Consider the following 22,191-nt stretch of genomic DNA (forward strand, 5'->3'; position numbering starts at 1 on the left):
TCAACTTTATTCAAGTTACAACTTTAACTTAAGTTATAACTTAAATTCAATTCAAAAACTATACTCAAATTACACTCCAAAAGAACAACTCATATATACTTATCTTGAAGAAAAACCCAAGGGCAACTAAAAAAAAGAAAAACCGAAGGAAAATATTTATTATATATATATATATATATATGTATGTATATAAATAGCCCTAATTCAAGAGAGAGGGAGAAAAAGAGAGACGTTTGTTGGGTTGGTTGTTTGTTCGTGTTGTGAAGAAAAATGGGGGCGAGTAGAAAGTTACAGGGGGAGATAGACAGGGTTCTGAAGAAGGTTCAAGAAGGCGTCGAGGTCTTCGACAGCATCTGGAAAAAGGTTGCTTTCTCTTTCTTCTGTTTGGTTTCTGGGAAAATCAAATTTTCTTTTCATTATAATTATTAATGTTGGTATTCTTGTTGGTTTTTTAGGTTTACGATACGGACAATGCGAATCAGAAGGAGAAATTCGAGGCCGACTTGAAGAAGGAGATCAAGAAGCTTCAACGATATCGCGATCAGATCAAGACTTGGATTCAGTCCAGCGAGATCAAGGACAAGAAGGTTCGGTTCTCTCTCTCTACTCTACTTTCATGTTTTCTTTCAATTTGACAAACATAGAATATGGATATGATATAGATAATTAGATATAGATTGGAGGTTATACTTATACATACAATTGTAATGGATGGAATGGATTGGGGGCAAGTTAATTGCATTGCATAATATTAAGGTATTAGTGACATTCTTCTTTAATTAAGGTGTTTGATTAATGTATGTTTTGTTTGTGTTTTGTTGTTTGTTTGTTTGTTGACGTAGGTTAGTGCCTCTTATGAGCAGGCCCTGGTCGATGCTCGGAAGCTCATCGAGCGCGAGATGGAAAGGTTTAAAGTATGTGAAAAGGAGACTAAAACAAAGGCATTCTCTAAAGAAGGCTTGGGCCAACAACCTAAAACTGTCAGTAGTAGTCCCTTACCACTCACTATCTATGAACTTCTTCTTTATGTGTGTGTGTGTGTGTGTGTATACTTCATTATCCCTCTACTCATTTATTTGTTAATAATTTTTCTTACAGGATCCGAAAGAGAAGGCTAAATCTGAGACAAGGGATTGGTTGAACAACGTGGTTAGCATGAAAGATTTTTTTTTTTTTTTTTTGGGCAGTTGTGATTATTCCTGTGTCATAACATTTCCTTTATAATCTACTTGAGTAACATGAATTAATAATTTGGCTTTCTTTTCTTTTATGAATTAATTTCCTTAAAGTAGGTTGGGGAGTTGGAATCTCAGATTGACAACTTTGAAGCTGAGCTCGAGGGACTATCGGTTAAGAAAGGAAAAACAAGACCGCCTAGACTGGTACTGATTAGACTGACAAAACTTAATAGAAAATCAGATCTTAAAAGGTCGATGGATTGCATACTTCTGACCTGTTTGTGGTCATTATTTATTTATTTATTTATTTATTTTTCTCGGGTTTATGGATGCCAGGTGCATTTGGAGACATCTATTGCTCGACATAAGGCTCATATAATGAAGTTAGAACTGATCTTGAGGCTTTTAGATAATGATGAATTGAGTCCTGAGCAGGTCAATGATGTTAAAGACTTCTTGGACGACTATGTTGAACGTAACCAGGTTTGTTGGTGATTTTTTATTAAACTTGATGTAAACTTTCAACAGTTATCATGGAAAACGTGTCGTATTTCTGTTTTGGTTTGACATATGTTTTTTTGGCTGGAGACTTTTAGTTCATCTTCTAACATGTATTAGAATTCTAATGTTTTGTTTTCAAATTTTCCCTTAGGAGGATTTTGACGAGTTCAGTGACGTTGATGAGCTTTACAGTTCATTACCATTGGACAAGGTGGAGACACTTGAAGATCTTGTTTCAATTGGGCCTCCGGGTCTTGTTAAGGTAAAACCTTTTTAAGGTTTTCTTTGGAAATTGAGAATGTATGTAGCATGCAGAAATTGGAAAATGTCTTTTGCGGCCAACTTGGTTTGTCTGTATTTGGATACAAGCTGCAGAGTTGCTTTCTTTGAAATACCGAGTTGAGTAATTTATTTATGGACAATTATTTGATGCCTGTGTCCAGGCATGGTGCGACTGACAAGCTTGTACTATGTAGATATGGACCCTTGTCACTCGCGCATAAAGCATTTCATTAGTCTTATCCAAGCTTGATAGCCATAACTTTGTTAGGACTCCCGTCGAACTATCACCTTAGAGCAATTATACTAAGAAATATAACAGGAATCTAGAAATTAACCAGGAGATTGGCATGGATCCTTTTATTGAATAACGATGAAAATGATAACAGGAAAAACAATTACAATGCCGGAAATAAAAGATAGAAGGGAATTCGAGGACCCCTCCAAACCTCCACAGACTCATTTCTCACTTAATTCTCGATACCCTCTCCTTAGCCCCCGCTAGGACTACTTATTTCCACCCCCTAACTAACTTCCTTCCTAAATCCTACCCTGGCACACAGCCCCATAACCATAACCGTATCCTAACAACTCGCCCCTTACCCTTGCCTTGGCTCCATGTTACTTAAATCCCCCTTCTGCCCCTGCATATTCCTATTCCTTCTTCTGGCATACACAAACCTGAGGCTTGGAGGTCTAACATTACCCCCCTTCTCAAGCTCGAGCTTGTCCCCAAGGTCGAAGTCCGGGAACTGTTTTGCAACGGTTACTGACGGCTCCCAAGTTGCATCTGCCGGTGGTAACCCCTTCCATTGCACCAGCACCTCTTGTACCTGACGTCCCCCAACAGCCACGGTACGAGAATCCAAGATTGAGGCCGGCTGGACTAGGAGCTCAAGCTCATCAGTCAACTGTTCCGGTAGGGCCAAACCAGTGAAATGTTGTCCCTTAAAAGCCTTGAGTTGAGAGACGTGGAAGACCGGGTGGATCTTGGAGCTGTCCGCCAATTTAAGGTGGTATGCGACCTGGCCAATCTTAGCCAAAACCGTGAAAGGCCCATAAAAACGTGGGCTCAATTTTTCTCTGAGCTTCCTTGCCATAGACTTCATGACATAGGGCCGCAGTTTGAGTAAAACCAAGTCCCCAGGGGCGAAACTGATCTCTCGACGGTGTTGGTCGGCAAAGTGCTTCATGCGTTGCTGTGCTAAGAGTAGGTGTTCCTTGAGGGTGTCCAGCATGTGATTTCGCTGCTGGAGCTGAACCTCAACCTCATTAACTACCGTTGAACCCTCGGGAAAACGATACAGGGGGGAGGAGAGCGGCCGTACATGACCTGAAAAGGAGAGTATTTGGTGGAAGCGTTATACGTTGTATTAAACCAATACTCTGCCCACGGTAAAAAAGATAGCCATTGCCGCGGTTTGTCGCAGGCGAAGCATCAAAGGTACGTTTCCAAACAACGATTTGTAACTTTCGTCTGGCCATCCGTTTGGGGATGATAGGCTGTGCTCGGGTGCAGCCGTGTGCCCTGTAGCCTGAACATCTCACGCCAGAAATGACTCATAAAGGTGGAGTCCCGGTCACTAACGATGGAACGGGGAAAACCATGTAAACGGACGATCTCGCGAATGAACAGGCCAGCCACCTGGACAGCCGTGTATGGGTGCGCCAAGGGGCTGAAATGTGCATATTTGGATAAGCGATCGACAACAACTGAAATGGTATCCATTCCCCGTGATTTTGGGAGGCCGCCGATGAAGTCCATCGACACATCCTCCCAAATCCGAGCTGGGACAGGCAGCGGCTGTAACAACCCTGCAGGCGACAAAGCTTCCGTCTTTGAGTGTTGGCACGTCTCACATTTGTCTACATACACTTTTATGGCCTTCTTCATCCCTTTCCAGAAAAAAACGGCTGCTATCCTGTTAGGACTCCCGTTGAACTGTCACCTTAGAGCAATTATACTAAGAAATATAACAGGAATCTGGAAATTAACCAGGAGATTGGCCTGGATCCTTTTATTGAATCACGATGAAAATGATAACAGGGAAAACAATTACAATGCCGGAAATAAAAGATAGAAGGGAATTCGAGGACCCCTCCAAACCTCCACAGACTCACTCACTTAATTCTCGATCCCCTCTCCTTAGCCCCCGCTAGGACTACTTATTTCCACCCTCTAACTAACTTCCTTCCCAATCCTACCCTGGCACACAGCCCCATAACCATAACCGTATCCTAACAACTCGCCCCTTACCCTTGCCTTGGCTCCATGTTACTTAAATCCCCCTTCTGCCCCTGCATATTCCCATTCCTTCTTCTGGCATACACAAACCTGAGGCTTGGAGGTCTAACATTACCCCCCTTCTCAAGCTCGAGCTTGTCCCCAAGGTCGAAGTCCGGGAACTGTTCTGCAACGGTTACTGACGGCTCCCAAGTTGCATCTGCCGGTGGTAACCCCTTCCATTGCACCAGCACCTCTTGTACCTAACGTCCCCCAACAGCCACGGTACGAGAATCCAAGATTGAGGCCAGCTGGACTAGGAGCTCAAGCTCATCAATCAACTGTTCTGGTAGGGCCAAACCAGTGAAATGTTGTCCCTTAAAAGCCTTGAGCTGAGAGACGTGGAAGACCGGGTGGATCTTGGAGCTATCCGGCAATATAAGGTGGTATGCGACCTGGCCAATCTTAGCCAAAACCGTGAAAGGCCCGTAAAAACGTGGGCTCAGTTTTTCGTTGAGCTTCCTTGCCATAGACTTCATGACATAGGGCCGCAGTTTGAGTAAAACCAAGTCCCCCGGGGCGAAACTGATCTCTCGACGGTGTTGGTCGGCAAAGTGCTTCATGCGTTGCTGTGCTAAGAGTAGGTGTTCCTTGAGGGTGTCCAGCATGTGATTTCGCTGCTGGAGCTGAACCTCAACCTCATTAACTACCGTTGAACCCTCGGGAAAACGATACAGGGGGGAGGAGAGCGGCCGTACACGACCTGAAAAGGAGAGTATTTGGTGGAAGCGTTATACGTTGTATTAAACCAATACTCTGCCCACGGTAAAAAAGATAGCCATTGCCGCGGTTTGTCGCAGGCGAAGCATCGAAGGTACATTTCCAAACAACGATTTGTAACTTCCGTCTGGCCATCCGTTTGGGGATGATAGGCTGTGCTCGGGTGCAGCCGTGTGCCCTGTAGCCTGAACATCTCACGCCAGAAATGACTCATAAAGGTGGAGTCCCGGTCACTCACGATGGAACGGGGAAAACCATGTAAACGGACGATCTCGCGAATGAACAGGCCAGCTCTTGGATAGCCGTGTATGGGTGCGCCAAGGGGCTGAAATGTGCATATTTGGATAAGTGATAGACAACAACTAAAATGGTATCCATTCCCCGTGATTTTGGGAGGCCGCCGATGAAGTCCATCGACACATCCTCCCAAATCCGAGCTGGGACAGGCAGCGGCTGTAACAACCCTGCAGGTGACAAAGCTTCTGTCTTTGAGTGTTGGCACGTCTCACATTTGTCCACATACTCTTTTATGGCCTTCTTCATCCCTTTCCAGAAAAAAAACAGATGCTATCCTTTTGTATGTCCGCAAGAACCCCGAGTGCCCCCCCACCACCGACTCGTGGAAATCATGCAACACCCGCATGATCCAGACCGACGAGGGGGGAATAATGACACGGTCCCGGAAGTAGAGCAAGCCCTGGCGAAGTCCAAATCCTTCGCGCAGGGGCTGATCATTTCGCAATGCAGAGATAAGCCGGCCGCAATACTGGTATGCCTGCTGCTCCTTTTTTAGGCCTTCGATGTCAAAATGATGGGGAATAGACAAGGCAGCCAGAGAGACGTCTGCTGCGGTTCCTCGTCTCGATAAGGCATCGGCGGCTCTGTTTGCCGTACCCTTTTTATATTGAACTTCAAAATCATATCTGAGTAGTTTGGCCACTAAACGAAGTTGCTCTGGAGGAAGAATCCGCGGGTCAAGTAGAAACCTTAGGCTTTGTTGGTCGGAACGCATGACAAAGTTTCACCCCAGTAGGTAATGTCTCCACTTCTGCACAGCGAGCACGATGGCCAGGAGCTCGCGCTCGTATACAGACGACAGCCGGGATGTGGCCGATAGCTCCTGACTAAAGTAGGCCAGGGGTCGGCCTTCCTGCATTAAGACCGCTCCTACCCCCATACCAGAGCCATCCGTCTCTACCACAAATGGTTTAGTAAAGTCTGGCATGACCAAAACGGGTAATTAGGTCATTGCTGTCTTCAACTATAGGAAAGCTGCGTCCTCCAAGTTGGTCCAAAGGAAAATCCCCTTTTTAAGCAAATTGGTGAGGGGACGGGCTAGGGTACCGTACCCCTTCACAAATCGCCTATAGTAGCCCGTGAGTCCCAAAAATCCCTGCAGTTCCTTAACGCTCCGAGGAGTAGGCCATGAAAGGATGGCCTCGACTTTGGATGGGTCGGCAGACACACCCTCAGCGGAGATGACATGGCCTAGGTATTCCACTCTCTTCTAGCCGAACACACACTTCTTAAAGTTTGCAAATAAGGATTCCTGCTAAACTAATATGTCATAAAAAAAAACAAGTACAAACTTCCGTAGATAAGGGCGAAATACCGAATTCATGAGCGATTGAAATGTGGCCAGCACGTTTGTGAGGCCAAAGGGCATAACGAGAAACTCGTAATGCCCCTCGTGAGTGCGGAACGCCGTTTTTTTCACGTCGCCTTCCCGCACACGTATCTGGTGGTAACCGGCTTTCAAGTCCAATTTGGAGAAAACCGTGGCTCCATGTAGCTCATCCAACAGCTCGTCGATGATCGGAATCAGAAATTTATCCGGGACTGTGAGCTGGTTTAAGGCTCGGTAGTCCACGCAAAATCGCCAAGAGCCATCTTTTTTCTTAACCAACAGGACCGGGCTGGCGTAGGGACTGCTGCTAGGCCTTATGATGCCTGAAGCCAGCATGTCCAAAACCAATTTCTCTATCTCCCCCTTTTGTATTTGAGGGTACCTGTAAGGCCGAACGTTGGGGGGAGTCGCTCCCTCTCGCAGGATTATCCAATGGTCCTGTACTCGACGCGGTGGTAGCCCGCTTGGGGTATCAAAGACGTGGCGGAAGTCCTCGATAAGGCCCCCAAACTCCGGAGGCAAGATGTGTGCTTCCCTGTCCGGCGGTCCCTCTCCTACCGAGTTTAATTCCAGGAGTACCCCCACCTCCTGTGCCTGACAACGAGTCAAGGAACGAAAACTTACCGGTGAATAGCTGAGGGATGGGTCCCCCGTCCATTGGACCCAACTCCCCTCCTGATGGAATTTCATGGTAAAGTTCGCCCAATCAACTCGAACCTCACCTAAGGTGCGTAGCCATGTGATAGCCAGAACGAACTTTGCGCTGCCCAATTCAAATGGAAAAAAATCCTTGACCACCCAGTGCCCTTGTATGAGCAATCGAACTCCTCAGCACACCCCGCTCTGGGGAAAATTCATGCCGTTGCCCACTTGAATTTTGTGTCGTACAGTTAAATCTGTTGGTAAGCTCAGTGTTCGCACCAATTCTGTAGAACTGAAACTGTGGGATGCCCCACTATCAATCAACACGACGACTTCCCGGTCGCCGATAGTTCCTCGCAGCTTCATGGTTTTTGCAGAGGCAAATCCCCTAAGGGAATTAAGTGACAGATCAACTTTACCTTCAATAATCTCCTACTGTTCGGCGGTCGCGTCCGCCGAGTCATCCGGTGAGTCCCCTTCCCGGTCGGAGTCTTCCCCGGAGACCAAAAGAACCTGGAGCTGGCGGAGTTTGCAGCGGTGTCCCGGGCTAAACTTTTCGTCGCATCGGAAACAGAGGCCACGTGCTCTTTTCTGTTGTATTTCCTCGTACGAGAGTCTCCGGAAGGACGTGCCGCCGGTAGCCGTCGCACCCACCGACCTTCCGGGTGCATCTCGGTGTCGCAGGGCCGTGGGGGTGTCGCGTGGTGTTTGGGATCGAAGGGAGCCCTCTGGAATGTCTGAGAAACTAGGGCTATTATTAATACCCGGTTTATTCCAAAAATCTACCCGGGTGCTCCGACCCGCCCGCCCCTTACGTACCCGGTCCACAGCCTCCAGCCTGTCTTCCACTTGCTGGGCTAAATCCATAGTTTCGGGCAGCCCAATCGGTCTGTGCATTTTTACCTCTGCTCGGATGTCTTCTCTCAAGCCGTTGAGGAAGGCACTTCTGTATACCTTCTCCGGAATATCGCTCAGCGTCGCCGCCAGAGCTTCAAACCTTTCCCGATACTCCGCCACCGTTCCCCCTTGGCGAAGCGCCATCAACCTCTCGGTGGGATCCCCATCCCGTGACAGACTGAACTGCTACAAGATGGCTGCCCGTAGCTCCCGCCACTCCTTAAAAGGCTCCTGCGAATCCAACCACTGGTACCAGCTGAGGGCTCTTCCTTCCATGCACACGGAAGCAGCCAGAATTTTCTCGTCGTCATCCACCTCGTTGACGGAGAAGTAGCGTTCGGCCCTGAAGATCCACCCATGAGGATCTTCCCCGTGAAATAACAGAAGTTTGAGCTTCTTTCTGCGGTGATTGCCCCAATTTCGCACTCTCTCCGGTGACTTGTGGCGGGGATGTCCCATCCTTCCTCTCGCCGGGTCCCTCCTTGGCGGGCTGAACTCGCCTCGTGCGGGTCGCACTGCCTCCCTCCGTGGAGGAGTCTGGTCATCTCTTCCCTGCACTAGAGAATTAAATTCCCCACGCTGCCGTCTGGGCGGTGACTGGTCGATGCGTGCCTGCCTTACCAAAAATTCTTCCAGTCTGGCAATAGAGCCCTGGATCCCGTCGATCTTAGTACCCACCATCTCCCCTTGGACCTCTCCAAGGCGCGCACCCATGGTAACCACGTCTCCTTGGAGGCGAGGGACGGGGCTCACCATATCCCCGAAGGACTGCAAGGAATCCTGGAACCCATTCAACCTCCTCTCCATCAACGTGAATCGATCCGGTTGGTTGGCCATGGATCGGTGCTCTAATACCAAACTTGTTAGGACTCCCATCGAACTATCACCTTAGAGCAATTATACTAAGAAATATAACAGGAATCTGGAAATTAACCAGAAGATTGGCCTGGATCCTTTTATTGAACCACGATGAAAATGATAACAGGGAAAACAATTACAATGCCGGAAATAAAAGATAGAAGGGAATTCGAGGACCCCTCCAAACCTCCACAGACTCACTCTCACTTAATTCTCGATGCCCTCTCCTTAGCCCCCGCTAGGACTACTTATTTCCACCCTCTAACTAACTTCCTTCCCAATCCTACCCTGGCACACAGCCCCATAACCATAACCGTATCCTAACAACTCGCCCCTTACCCTTGCCTTGGCTCCATGTTACTTAAATCCCCCTTCTGCCCCTACATATTCCTATTCCTTCTTCTGGCATACACAAACCTGAGGCTTGGAGGTCTAACATATCCTTTTGTATGTCCGCAAGAACCCCGAGTGCCCCCCCACCACCGAGTCGTGGAAATCATGCAACACCCGCGTGATCCAGTCCGACGAGGGGGGAATAACGACGCGGTCCCAGAAGTAGAGCAAACCCTGGCGAAGCCCAAATCCTTCACGCAGGGGCTGATCATGCCGCACGGCAGAGATAAGCCGGCCGCAATACTGGTCTGCCTGCTGCTCCTTTTTTAGGCATTCGATGTCAAAATGATGGGGAAGAGACAAGGCAGCCAGAGAGACGTCTGATGCGGTTCCTCGTCTCGATAAGGCATCGGCGGCCCTGTTTGCCGTACCCTTTTTATATTGAACTTCAAAATCGTATCCGAGCAGTTTGGCCACTAAACGAAGTTGCTCTGGAGGAAGAATCCGCTAGTCAAGTAGAAACCTTAGGCTTTGTTGGTCGGAACGCACAACAAAGTGTCGCCCCAGTAGGTAATGTCTCCACTTCTGCATAGCGAGCACGATGGCCAGGAGCTCGCGCTCGTATACGGACGACAGCCGGGATGTGGCCGATAGCTCCTTACTAAAGTACGCTAGGGGTCGGCCTTCCTGCATTAAGACCGCTCCTACCCCCATACCAGAGGCATCCGTCTCTACCACAAATAGTTTAGTAAAGTCTGGCATCACCAAAACGGGTAATTCCGTCATTGCTGCCTTCAACTGGAGGAAAGCTGCGTCCTCCAAGTTGGTCCAAAGGAAAGCCCCCTTTTTAAGCAAATTGGTGAAGGGACGGGCCATGGTACCGTACCCCTTCACAAATCGCCTATAGTAGCCCGTGAGTTCCAAAAATCCACGTAGTTCCTTAACGTTCCAAGGAGTAGGCCACGAAAGCATGGCCTCGACCTTGGATGGGTCAGCAGACACACCCTCAGTGGAGATGACATGGCCTAGGTATTCCACTCTCTTCTGGCCGAACACACTTCTTGAAGTTTGCAAATAAGGATTCCTGCTACAAGACCATGAGGACCTGCCGCAAATGTCTGCAATGCTCCTCCCACGACTTGCTGTAAACTAGTATGTCATAAAAAAAAACGAGTACAAACTTCCAGAGATAAGGGCGAAATACCGAATTCATGAGCGATTGAAATGTGGCCGGCGCGTTTGTGAGGCCAAAGGGCATAACGAGAAACTCGTAATGCCCCTCGTGAGTGCGGAACACCGTTTTTTCCACGTCGCCTTCCCGCACACGTATCTGGTGGTAACCGCTTTCAAGTCCAATTTGGAGAAAACCGTGGCTCCATATAGCTCATCTAACAGCTCGTTGATGATCGGAATCGGAAATTTATCCGGGACTGTGAGCTGGTTTAAGGCTCGGTAGTCCACGCAAAATCGCCAAGAGCCATCCTTTTTCTTAACCAACAGGACCAGGCTGGAGTAGGGACTGCTGCTAGGCCTTATGATGCCTGAAGCCAGCATGTCCGAAACCAATTTCTCTATCTCCCCCTTTTGTATTTGAGGGTACCTGTAAGGCCGAACGTTGGGGGGAGTCGCTCCCTCTCGCAGGATTATCCAATGGTCCGTACTCGACGCGGTGGTAGCCCGCTTGGGGTATCGAAGACGTGGCGAAAGTCCTCGATAAGGCCCCCAAACTCCGGAGGCAAGATGTGTGCTTCCCTGTCTGGCGGTCCCTCTCCTACCAAGTTTAATTGCAGGAGCACCCCCACCTCCCGCGCCTGACAACAACGAGTCAAGGAACGAAAACTTACCGGTGAATAGCTGAGGGATGGGTCCCCCGTCCATTGGACCCAACTCCCCTCCTGATGGAATTTCATGGTAAAGTTCGCCCAATCAACTCGAACCTCACCTAAGGTGCGTAGCCATGTGATACCCAGAACGACCTCCGCGCTGCCCAATTCAAATGGAAAAAAATCCTCGACCACCCAGTGCCCTTGTATGAGCACTCGAACTCCTAGGCACACCCTGCTCTGGGGAAAATTCATGCCGTTGCCCACTTGAATTTTGTGTCGTACAGTTAAATCTGTTGGTAAGCTCAGTGTTCGCACCAATTCTGCAGAAATGAAACTGTGGGATGCCCCACTATCAATCAACACGACGACTTCCCGGTCGCCGATAGTTCCTCGCAGCTTCATGGTTTTCGCCGAGGCAAATCCCCTAAGGGAATTAAGTGACATATCAACTTTACCTTCAATAATCTCCTCCTGTCCGGCGGTCGCGTCCGCCGAGTCATCTGGTGTGTCCCTTTCCCGGTCGGAGTTTTCCCCGGAGACCAAAAGAACCTGGAGCTGGCGGAGTTTGTAGCGGTGTCCCGGGCTAAACTTTTCGTCGCATCGGAAACAGAGGCCACGTGCTCATTTCTGTTGTATTTCCTCGTAAGAGAGTCTCCGGAAGGACGTGCCGCCGGTGGCCGTCGCACCCACCGACCCTCCGGGTGCATCTCGGTGTTGCAGGGCCGTGGGGGTGTCGCGTGGAGTTTGGGATCGAAGGGAGCCCTCTGGAATTTATGAGAAACTAGGGCTATTATTAATACCCGGTTTATTCCAAAAATCTACCTGGGTGCTCCGACCCGCCCGACCCTTACGTTCCCGGTCCACAGCCTCCAGCCTGTCTTCCACTTGCTGGGCTAAATCCATAGTTTCGGGCAGCCCAATCGATCTGTGCATTTTTACCTCTGCCCGGATGTCTTCTCTCAAGCCGTTAAGGAAGGCACTTCTGTATACTTTCTCCGGAATATCGCTCAGCGTCGCCGCCAGAGCTTCAAACCGTTCCCGATACTCCGCCACCGTTCCCCCTTGACGGAGCACCATCAACCTCTCGGTCGGATCCCCATCCCGTGCCAGAAAAAAATGGCTGCCCGTAGCTCCCGCCACTCCTCAAAAGGCTCCTGCGAATCCAACCACTAGTACCAGCTGAGGGCTCTTCCTTCCATGCACACGGAAGCAGCCAGAATTTTCTCGTCGTCATCCACCTCGTTGATGGAGAAGTAGCGTTCGGCCCTGAAAATCCACCCATGAGGATCTTCCCCGTGAAATAACGGAAGTTCCAGCTTCTTTCCGCGGTGATCGCCCCCGATTTCGCACTCTCTCCGGTGACCTGTGGCAGGGATGTCCCATCCTTCCTCTCGCCGGGTCCCTCCTTGGCGGGCTGAACTCGCCTCGTGCGGGTCGCACTGCCTCCCTCCGTGGAGGAGTCTGGTCATCTCTTCCCCGCACTGGAGAATTAAATTCCCCACGCTGCCGTCTGGGCAGTGACTAGTCGATGCGTGCCTACCTTACCAAAAATTCTTCCAGTCTAGCGATAGAGCCCTGGATCCCGTCGATCTTAGTTCCCATCGAAACCATCTCCCCTTGGACCTCTCCAAGGCGTGCACCCATGGTAATTACGTCTCCTTGGAGGCGAGGGACGGGGCTCACCATATCCCCGAAAGACTGCAAGGAATCCTAGAACCCATTCAACCTCCTCTCCATCAACGTGAATCGATCCGGTTGGTTGGCCATGGATCGGTGCTCTGATACCAAACTTGTTAGGACTCCCGTCGAACTATCACCTTCGAGCAATTATACTAAGAAATATAACAGGAATCTGGAAATTAACCAGGAGATTGGCCTGGATCCTTTTATTGAATCACGATGAAAATGATAACAGGGAAAACAATTACAATGCCGGAAATAAAAGATAGAAGGGAATTCGAGGACCCCTCCAAACCTCCACAGACTCACTTCTCACTTAATTCTCGATACCCTCTCCTTAGCCCCAGCTAGGACTTCCCAAATCCTACCCTGGCACACAGCCCCATAACCATAACCGTATCCTAACAACTCGCCCCTTACCCTTGCCTTGGCTCCATGTTACTTAAATCCCCCTTCTGCCCCTGCATATTCCTATTCCTTCTTCTGGCATACACAAACCTGAGGCTTGGAGGTCTAACAAACTTTTGCAGGCTTATACTTGAGTACCATATGTATAAATGCATTGACACATGTGTACACTACTCACAAGGAATCCATTTGGATAACTAATTTGATTTGATTTGTTTTTTTTTGTCCACCAAATTCTTGGCTTGAAGACGTCTTTAGTAGCATCAGCAACTCAAATGCCTGTATGTTTTACACCATTTGTGATGAAGCTTTTAATTTATTAGGATATAGTTGGATGCATTTGAAGGCGTTGGTTTGTATTTTCTTGTCATTTGGCCGTACCTTAAAGGAGCGTATATGAAACTTTCTTTTTTTGGTCATGGTTTTCCAACTTCGTGTCTGTGACATGATTTATCTTACTTGATAATGTTGTAAATAACTGTGTTTTTATCTTTGTATGTATTTGTTTATTTTTTTGCCAGACCGTTGTAACGTCACCTCACCAACAGAGTAGTTCTGTCCGAGAACCAGTTGAAGATGCAACTTCCCAGGACAGTATTCCTGAGACAATTGCTAAAACTCCACCTTCCAAAAGTAGTGTAATGGGTTCTTCAACTGCAATTACTCCAGCTGCGAGTCATGCAACTTCCGCACCCATAAATATTCCATCTCATAATTTATCTGTTGTTCCAACTGCTTCTGCAATCCTATCGGGTTCAAATTCTGTCCGAGGCACCGAGAGCACTGGAGCTACTAGTTCTTCATCTTCTGTAAATGTTTCTACTCCAATGAGGGAAGAAGAACCAGGAAGCTTTCCCGGCCTTAGATCATCTCCGTCTTTTTCAGATACTGGACTTGTAAGAGGCATTGGTAGAGGCGGAATCTCAAGTCAACCGTTGCCTAGTGTCCCGCTTAGTTCCAATAATGTAGTACCTGGCAGTAGTGCCCTTGGCATTGTTCCATCTTCATTCGACATGGCAAAGAGAAACATTTTGGGAGCGGATGAGAAACTTGGGAGTAGTGGCATGGTGCAGTCTCTTGTATTGCCTCCAAGTAATAAGACGATGTTGCCTCAAGTTGCTAAGAGTAACAATGGAACTGGCTCGCTTGATTCTAGTAACGTTAGTGAGGCCTCTTCTGGACGAGTTCTTTCCCCTTCTATGGTATCTGGCATGCCATGGAGGCTGGGAAGTGAAGCGGTATGTTACTCTGAATAGTTTCCTCTCCAATATTCCGACCTTAATCTTGATATGCCAATGTATTTCACTTGAAGATAGAATTTTTTTAGTTGCATACACCTTCAATTTATCCTCAAAATTTACCTCAGCAATGGACTTAACTTTGTTCTTTGATTCATTTTTTTTTCCTTTATCTTTTATGATAAGTATTGTATGTTTAATTAACAGTGTAAGGTATTCACTTGTTAAGGAGGAAGGTTGCTTCAGATGCTCTTTAACATCATCTACTATCTCTAGTGTTTATTTATTTATTTGTCTTGACTTATTAAGTGTGGTTTACTGTGCTTCTGTCAATAAACAATATTATCACTTGACCAAAAAAGTAGGATTTTTCTCTTAGAAGTTATGGATTGGACCAACAAAGAATGCTGTTTGATTGATGAAGTTATTACATTTCCAGGGGCAGATTCGTGGAAGAACTGAAACGGAACCTGATCAGAGGGAGAAATTTATGCAGCGGCTACAACAAGCACATCACAATAACCCTCTTGGTCATAAGCAGTTTTCTGGACAGCAGCAAAATCCACTATTGCAACAGGTTCTTCTCTTGTTCCCAGTCATCTTTATTCTATCCATGATCTTCAGAAATATCTCTTCTTTCTGCCCTTTAGTACACATGAAATTATCATAATTGCATGAAAAGCAACATTTGTGTTTCATTTGTGTGGCTTAGATTTAGTCACTTTGATTTGTTGACATTCAACTTATCTTTGCAGTTTATTTCTCAAAATGCTTCTGTCTCTCAAGCTGGTATTGGGCTTGGAGTCCAGATGTCAGGCCTTGGCACTGTTCCATCTTCCACCTTGCCGCAGCAGACAAGTTCCGTCCATCAATTGTCTAATCAATCGGCATTGGTTTCAACTGGCGCAAAAGAATCTGGTGCCCTTTATCTTCCTTCCATGAGTGGTTACTCATTTTTCATTTTGGCTTTTAAGGGGGAAAAATCCCTGCTTTTAGGATGTTGATACTGTTATTTATTTATTTACTTAAATTGGTCTATTTCTATCTCTTCTTTATGGAATGGGATGAGGGTGATCTGGCAAGGGGATTTTCCATAATGTATCGAAAGTATTGAAAGGATCTGCGAATCAAATATAAAGTACCAGTATTCTTTTTTCTTTTTCTTTCATGTGCAGAAGTTGTTTAATGCAATTGTAAATGGCCTTCTGTTTTATGTTTTGATATCCCTCTTCCCCACACCCACTCCCCACTCCCCACCAAGCCTTCTGTTTTATGTTTTCATGTGGCTTGCCTTGAGGCGCCCAGAACAAGAGCATCAGGATGTTGAAAAGGGGCTCATGCATCAAACTGCCGGAGGCTTGCGCCTTGCCTCAGAAAGGCCCGGACATAATTTATGAAATTTAGATAAGCTAAATAGTGTTTGAGATATGGGGGTTTTGCCTCCAATTTTTTATTTATGAAATTTTCAGATTGGCCTTAATTTTATTGCTCGGACATAATTTTTAATGGACAGAGCACCGTGTGGGTGTTTGATTTGGATTCGCATGATGTCGTAACAACTGAATATTTGCCCGTGTATGCTGCAGAAGTTGGTCATGCAAAAGTCGATGAGCAGCAGCAACAGAATTCACCGGATGATTCAGCCGCTGACCCTACAACTATTGGACTCAGAAAGAATACCATGAATGAGGATGAGTTGAAAGCTCCACATGCCATTGATTCTCCAGTATGATTTCTTCATTACCTTTTCTATCAGACTATGCTCTTTTTTAATAATTGATACTGCTGTGGTCTCTATATGTGCTCGTCTGTGGTGTTCAATTATTGGCTGCGATACATAAAAAACAAAATTTAACAGAATTTAGTACAGGTGGTTAACTGTTTTTTCTTCTGTTTAGATATTTTGTTTTGCAATTTGCAAGGCTTGAAGTATGGATTATATGAATTAAATTAAAAGCTGAAAACAAAAGGCACAAGGAAATGACAACTGGTGAGGTAGAACCAGAAGTGAAGTAGTGATTAGGGAAAGAAAAAAAGGAGAGACTGAGAAGAAAAACTCAAAAACTAAGGGCTCGAAGTGGAAAGGTTTTACTTTTGTTTAGTTCTTTTAGGCTGCTTTTCTTTTTCTTTTCTTTTCTTTGCTTTTATTATTTTTTCAGTTTGTATTTTGCAGGTTTGTTAGACACCTTTCTGTCTTTTTATTTTTCTTAACAAATATTTCCCTTATTAAAAAATAGAAAAAAGAGGAGAGAATCGGAGAAAGAATATTATTAAATATTCTGAAAGTTTCATAGACAAGGCTTACAATGCAAACATTTCTCAAATGTACTTTTTTGCTTAGAATGATCAAATGTACTGTTTTGCTTAGAATGATCAAACGTATTTGCAAATAGATAATTATAACACTTCTAGAAAGTAGAAATCAAACTAGAAAAAGCTTCATAATCTATAACAGATACAGGATATAACAATGCACAGGAAGATGAAAATTGAAATGCTATTTCCCTATATGTTATGTGCGTGTGTGGTGTTTTTCCACAACCTGAACTCTGTACCACAAAAGGTCTTCCATCTCAAGTTCCTAACACAAATATAGCAAAAATTGAGCGCTTCAACAAAGTTGGCCTCTACAGCCATTACCAAAGGTTTGAGCTTTCCCTATTATCAAGGAGACTGGGGAAGAAGGTATTACCAAGTGAAGCTGGCAGCTTTCACCAACTGTAGCCACAACCCACAAACTCAGAGCAAAGAAAAAATAGATCTGCCTCTTCTGCACTCTTTACAAACAGCATACCAGTTAGGAGATGAGAATATTTTGTTCCTAGAAAACACATGCTGGGCCTATTTATGAGTTGGGGTTTCATTCTTTTTTTTTTTTTTTTTTGAGTATGGCATTGAGAAAGGTGGTTCATCAAATCTGCAACTGTTGATCATGGTGGCTTGGTCTCCGCAGGTCGGAGTTTCAGGCTCATTAATAGAGCTAGCTCAAGTATCAAGAGATACTGATCCCTCTGCCGGGCAACCATTACAGGCCAATCAATCTTCTGGCAGCCTTGGTGTTATTGGCCGAAGAAGTGTCTCCGATCTGGGTGCCATTGGTGACAATATTACAGCGTCATCAACTGTTAACTCCGGGGGACTGCATGACCAATTGTACACTTTGCAGATGCTTGATGCTGCTTATTACAAGCTCCCACAACCCAAAGATTCCGAACGCCCAAGGAACTATACTCCGGTATGGATGCACAATTACACACACAAACACACACACACACACACACTTTAACTTTAATCCCCTGTTTATCACATGTACGACTTGAAACATGTATCAATGTTTTTCCTTTCTACAGAGGCATCCCGCAATTACTCCTCCTAGCTACCCACAAGTACAGGCACCAATAGTTAACAATCCGGCATTTTGGGAACGACTAGGTCTCGAACCACCTTATGGCATTGACACACTCTTCTTTGCCTTTTATCATCAGCAGGTACCAAACTTACTGTATTGATTATTAGTATGATAAAGATTAGGATATGCTTTGTCTTTAGTGTTTAGTTTTCAATTTGAGATGGCATTTTATCTCTTAGGGAGAGGGTAATTTAGGTTGGCTTGAAACTTATCTTGTTATTAGGTTGAGTTTATCTTATTACTACATTTTATCTTTCTACGAAGTAGCCTACTGCTTCCAATTAAGACTTGACTGATGAATGAATATTGTGATTTCGAATTCCTTCCACTTGAGTTCTTGTTCTCTCTGTAATTCTCTATTTATGCTCTCTTGGCCTCTCAACTCTCTAGTGGTCTGTTTATCTATCTTCGGTTCTATCTCCTCTCTCTTGAATCTTTATCATTTCCATTACAGGTATTTTAAGCATATCCTTATGTTGTGTTCCCTTTTTTCTTAATAAATTTTCAGAACACTTATCAACAATATTTGGCTGCAAAAGAGCTGAAGAAGCAGTCTTGGAGATACCACAAAAAATACAACACTTGGTTTCAGCGGCACGAGGAGCCGAAAGTCGCCACCGATGAATATGAACAGGGGACATACGTGTACTTCGATTTCCATGTGGCCAATGACGATCTAGGAATAGGGAAAGGCCAAGGATGGTATGGATACTTCGATTTTTGTGCTTATTAATATTTATGTGAAATGGAGTATGTTTATATACAAACATCTTAGCATATATTTACACATGGGTTAATTTTTACACTAGTGCTCCCTGAACTTAATGGTTTCGCAATTTGGACTCCAGTGTTTGGATTTGGCAATCGGGACTTAAAATTCATTGTCATTTTCAAAGATTGTCAAATTTAGAGTCTAAATGCCCAGATCAAAACTTTGGGGTCCTTGCAAATAATAAAAAGCTCAGGGTTCACCAGCGCAACCCCTTACAAAGACATGCATATCATCTTGATGATTTATCATATTTGGCTTGTTTGCTAGTAGCACTTGTTTTGAATTAAAATTACACGTTATCTTCTAATCCCTTTGGATATTTGTATACAGGTGTCAGCGGATCAAGACTGAGTTTACGTTCGAGTATAATTATCTTGAAGATGAACTTATTGTATAAATGGTGTAGGACAGTTTGAATCCTATCAGCTTTCTATTTCCATTATGATTTATTTTACTGTCAGAGTTAGAATAGGATTTTTAGTTTATTTTCTACTTATACTAGGCTATCCGAAAAGACTGGATTTACCAGCCTAAAAATAATGTCAAGTTATTCAATTCAGTTTTTCTTCATTACTATTAAGTGCTTATGTGGTTAGAGGGTTTAAACTATCATAGTTTTAGTTCAAACAATATTTTCTCACAAAAAAGTTTAAATTTAAAAGGTTCTGTTATAATGTTTTTTCTCATAAAATTTTAAATTTTAGTACAAATCACCTGGTTTGAACTCATCTTTTAAATGGGCCTTACATAATTTCAAAGCTAGTTTTTAGCAATTCTGCCTAAATTCTTTGAAAGAGTTTAAAATTCAAATTTTCTTTGTGGTGGGGGTAAAAAAGGAATGGGGATGGGCAATTGGATACCAGTTGGAGTAACATCATGGGATACGGCTTTGGTTAGATTAAGGTGGCGTTTGGTTCATGTATTTAAATTATGTGATTAGAATTATTTTTAATTTACGTGTATTTTTTGTGAGAGAAAATACTGTAGCGAATCACGAACCATGATTCGAATCAGGGAACGAATCTAGGTACCAAACGGACTCAGGTTTGCTCCAAACAGATACACACTCAGAGTCTATTTGGTTCGAGTGTTTAAGTTAGTGAGTTTGATTTATTCGTGAAAATTTTATAAGAGAAGAAATTTTTAAATTTAAATTTTTTGTGAGATAAAAAATATTGTAACAAAATTAGAATTATGAGTTCAATTATAGAAAATAGACAGAGTATTAGATTAATGACTTGAGATGCCCAACAACTTATTAACAACTAAAAAGGGATGATTTTGCAATATTTTTATTGATAAATTGTTTACTAAAATAAGGAAATTTGTAGAAAATAAGCTTAAATTTAAATTTTATTTTAGTAAATAATTAATTTACCAATGTCTAGAAATTAATAGGTTATGTTTTGAATTTTTCAATTTTATCCTTTTTTTTCTTTTGTTTTTCTTCTCTTTCCCTTTAAATCTCTTTTTCCATCTTCTCTCTATTTGTCGTTTGTGGGTTTGCTCTTCTCTCTTATAGCTAGCCGTTCTTTCTTCCGATTGCTGTAGCCAGAGATCTCAAATTATAAATTTGAAGGAGTAAGCGATATAAGAATGATTATTATTATGGCTAAATATGTTATTAGATTATATTAACTTTACTAATACAAGATAAACATATTTTAATTATGCTCGAAAAATCTAAGGTTTATCGTAAGTAAATTCAGGATTTACCATCAAAATACAACATATTCATTTGTAAATCTTGGATTTACATGGTAAATTCAGAGCGTCACTAAAAAGAGAATAAGATAACATATTTAAGTTCTACTCGTAAATCATGAATTTTCCATACATCATCATAATACATCTTGTGTTATTTGTAATTCTGAATTTACAATGTAAATCTAGGATTTACCATCAAAACACAATTTATATTCCTTTGTCCATCTTGAATTTACACAGTAATTTAGAATTTACACAATGATTTAGAATTTACCATCAGAACACAACTTATATTCATTTATACATCTTAGATTTACACAATAAATCTAGAATTTACCATCAGAAAACATAGTGTTTTTTTCATAAATGTTGAATTTAAAATGTAAATCCGGGATTTACGATTACTTGATTAGATTAACTTTACTAATATAAGATAAATATTTTTTAAATTCTACTCATAAATTCAGAATTTTTTATTACTGAATTATATTAAGTTTACTAATATAACATAAATATTTTTAAGTTTATTAGTGATCAACTTGACTTTATTAACTACTAACTTTAGTAAAATCATTGATAAATTTCAATTTGGATTTGAACTGCGTCTACATCTTACTTGTAAAAATAAAATTCAAAGTGAAAAATTCAAATGTGAAACTCTGTTCCTACTTTAATGTTACTCTAATATATAATTATTAAATAAGTACTATTATTTTAATCACAAGATATTAATCTCACGGTTGTTATAAATTGAATAAAAATTAATAATAAATAATAAGATTAGATTGTTATCACACCATATTATTAAATTTCTATATTTAGATTAGAGTTGTCAAACGTGCCGTACCGAGCCAGCACGGCACGTTCGACCCCAGACATGTGACGAGACTGGACTGTGCCAGGGCCAGGCTTGCTCAGGCCTGACCCAGGCCTGCGACCCTAGTCCATAAAGGCCAGGGTTGGGCCTAGGCCTAGGCCCTTGTAATTTTTTTTACAAAATTTATTTTAAAAAAAAGAATATATATCATATGCCCCCAAAAGATGTGATTTTATTGAATTGAGATAATACGAATAAGTATACATAAATGATTGTCTCATTAAAAACCTTGCCAAGTAAAACCCATAGGGAGATCGGGACAAAACCTTAACGAAGGAAAAAAGAATGCAGTATTCTAGGTTAAGTAAATTACAAAACCTAAGTGCTTCCAGAAGATTCTGTTATTTCTAAGTTAGCAAAATAGTCTTGCATTGAATCATCCACATATTGTTGTTTTCGTCTTTCGGCATCTTCCTAGTCTTTAACGCACATTAGCCCCTCCAAGATATCTGGATGCATTATGCTCCTCTTCTCTCAAGAATTTGGTTGCTTGCACTAAATATTTGCTCTGATACTACCGTTGACACTGGAGTTGTCAAAATGTCACGAGCTATTACGAATAGTGTTGGAAAACAATCGGTCTTGTTCTTCCACCACTGTAAGATGTCCAGTTTGTCGTCATCGATTACAAAATTTGCTTCAAAATATTTTACCAGTTCGGTAGACGCTTGTGTTAATGACGATCCTGTCGTTTTCTCTTTCTTCTTCAAGAAACTCCACGACGAGCCTTTGAGCCTGTGCTGTATTTTGCTTCATACAAACTAAATAACTTTATAAACATTTTTCTAGCATCAATAATAGTTAGTAGCATAACAATACCTAAATTTTCTACTGTAGCAGTCATCAAAGATTCAGTCTCATCTACTCCGCATCTAGGATCTAAAATGGTTGCTAATGCATATAACATAGGACAACCTGACCAATAACTTTTAAATTTAGTTTCCATTAGCTTAAC

The 22,191-nt window shown here is 43.5% G+C and overlaps 1 protein-coding gene across 2 annotated transcripts; it reads left to right on the forward strand.

The window, feature by feature from the left end:
* Positions 1 to 220: 220 nt before the first annotated feature.
* Positions 221 to 19,175, forward strand: LOC21402145 (CCR4-NOT transcription complex subunit 3). Of its 2 annotated transcripts, none has more exons than XM_024163030.1 (15): positions 221 to 363; positions 456 to 587; positions 843 to 980; positions 1,099 to 1,149; positions 1,293 to 1,382; positions 1,515 to 1,661; positions 1,831 to 1,941; positions 13,755 to 14,471; positions 14,911 to 15,048; positions 15,227 to 15,389; positions 16,058 to 16,197; positions 17,425 to 17,706; positions 17,822 to 17,959; positions 18,389 to 18,582; positions 18,983 to 19,175. In XM_024163030.1, the coding sequence occupies exons 1-15, from the start codon at positions 271 to 273 to the stop codon at positions 19,047 to 19,049; spliced, it is 2,601 nt and encodes an 866-aa protein (XP_024018798.1). In that variant the 5' UTR covers positions 221 to 270; the 3' UTR covers positions 19,050 to 19,175. The 2 variants fall into 2 exon arrangements, with proteins under 2 accessions (XP_024018798.1, XP_024018799.1); XM_024163031.1 differs by having other exon boundaries at positions 864 to 980.
* The last annotated feature ends 3,016 nt before the right edge of the window (positions 19,176 to 22,191 follow it).

The sequence above is a fragment of the Morus notabilis genome, unplaced genomic scaffold (assembly GCF_000414095.1).
Source record: "Morus notabilis unplaced genomic scaffold, ASM41409v2 Scaffold666, whole genome shotgun sequence".
NCBI classification, from domain to species: Eukaryota; Viridiplantae; Streptophyta; class Magnoliopsida; order Rosales; family Moraceae; genus Morus; species Morus notabilis.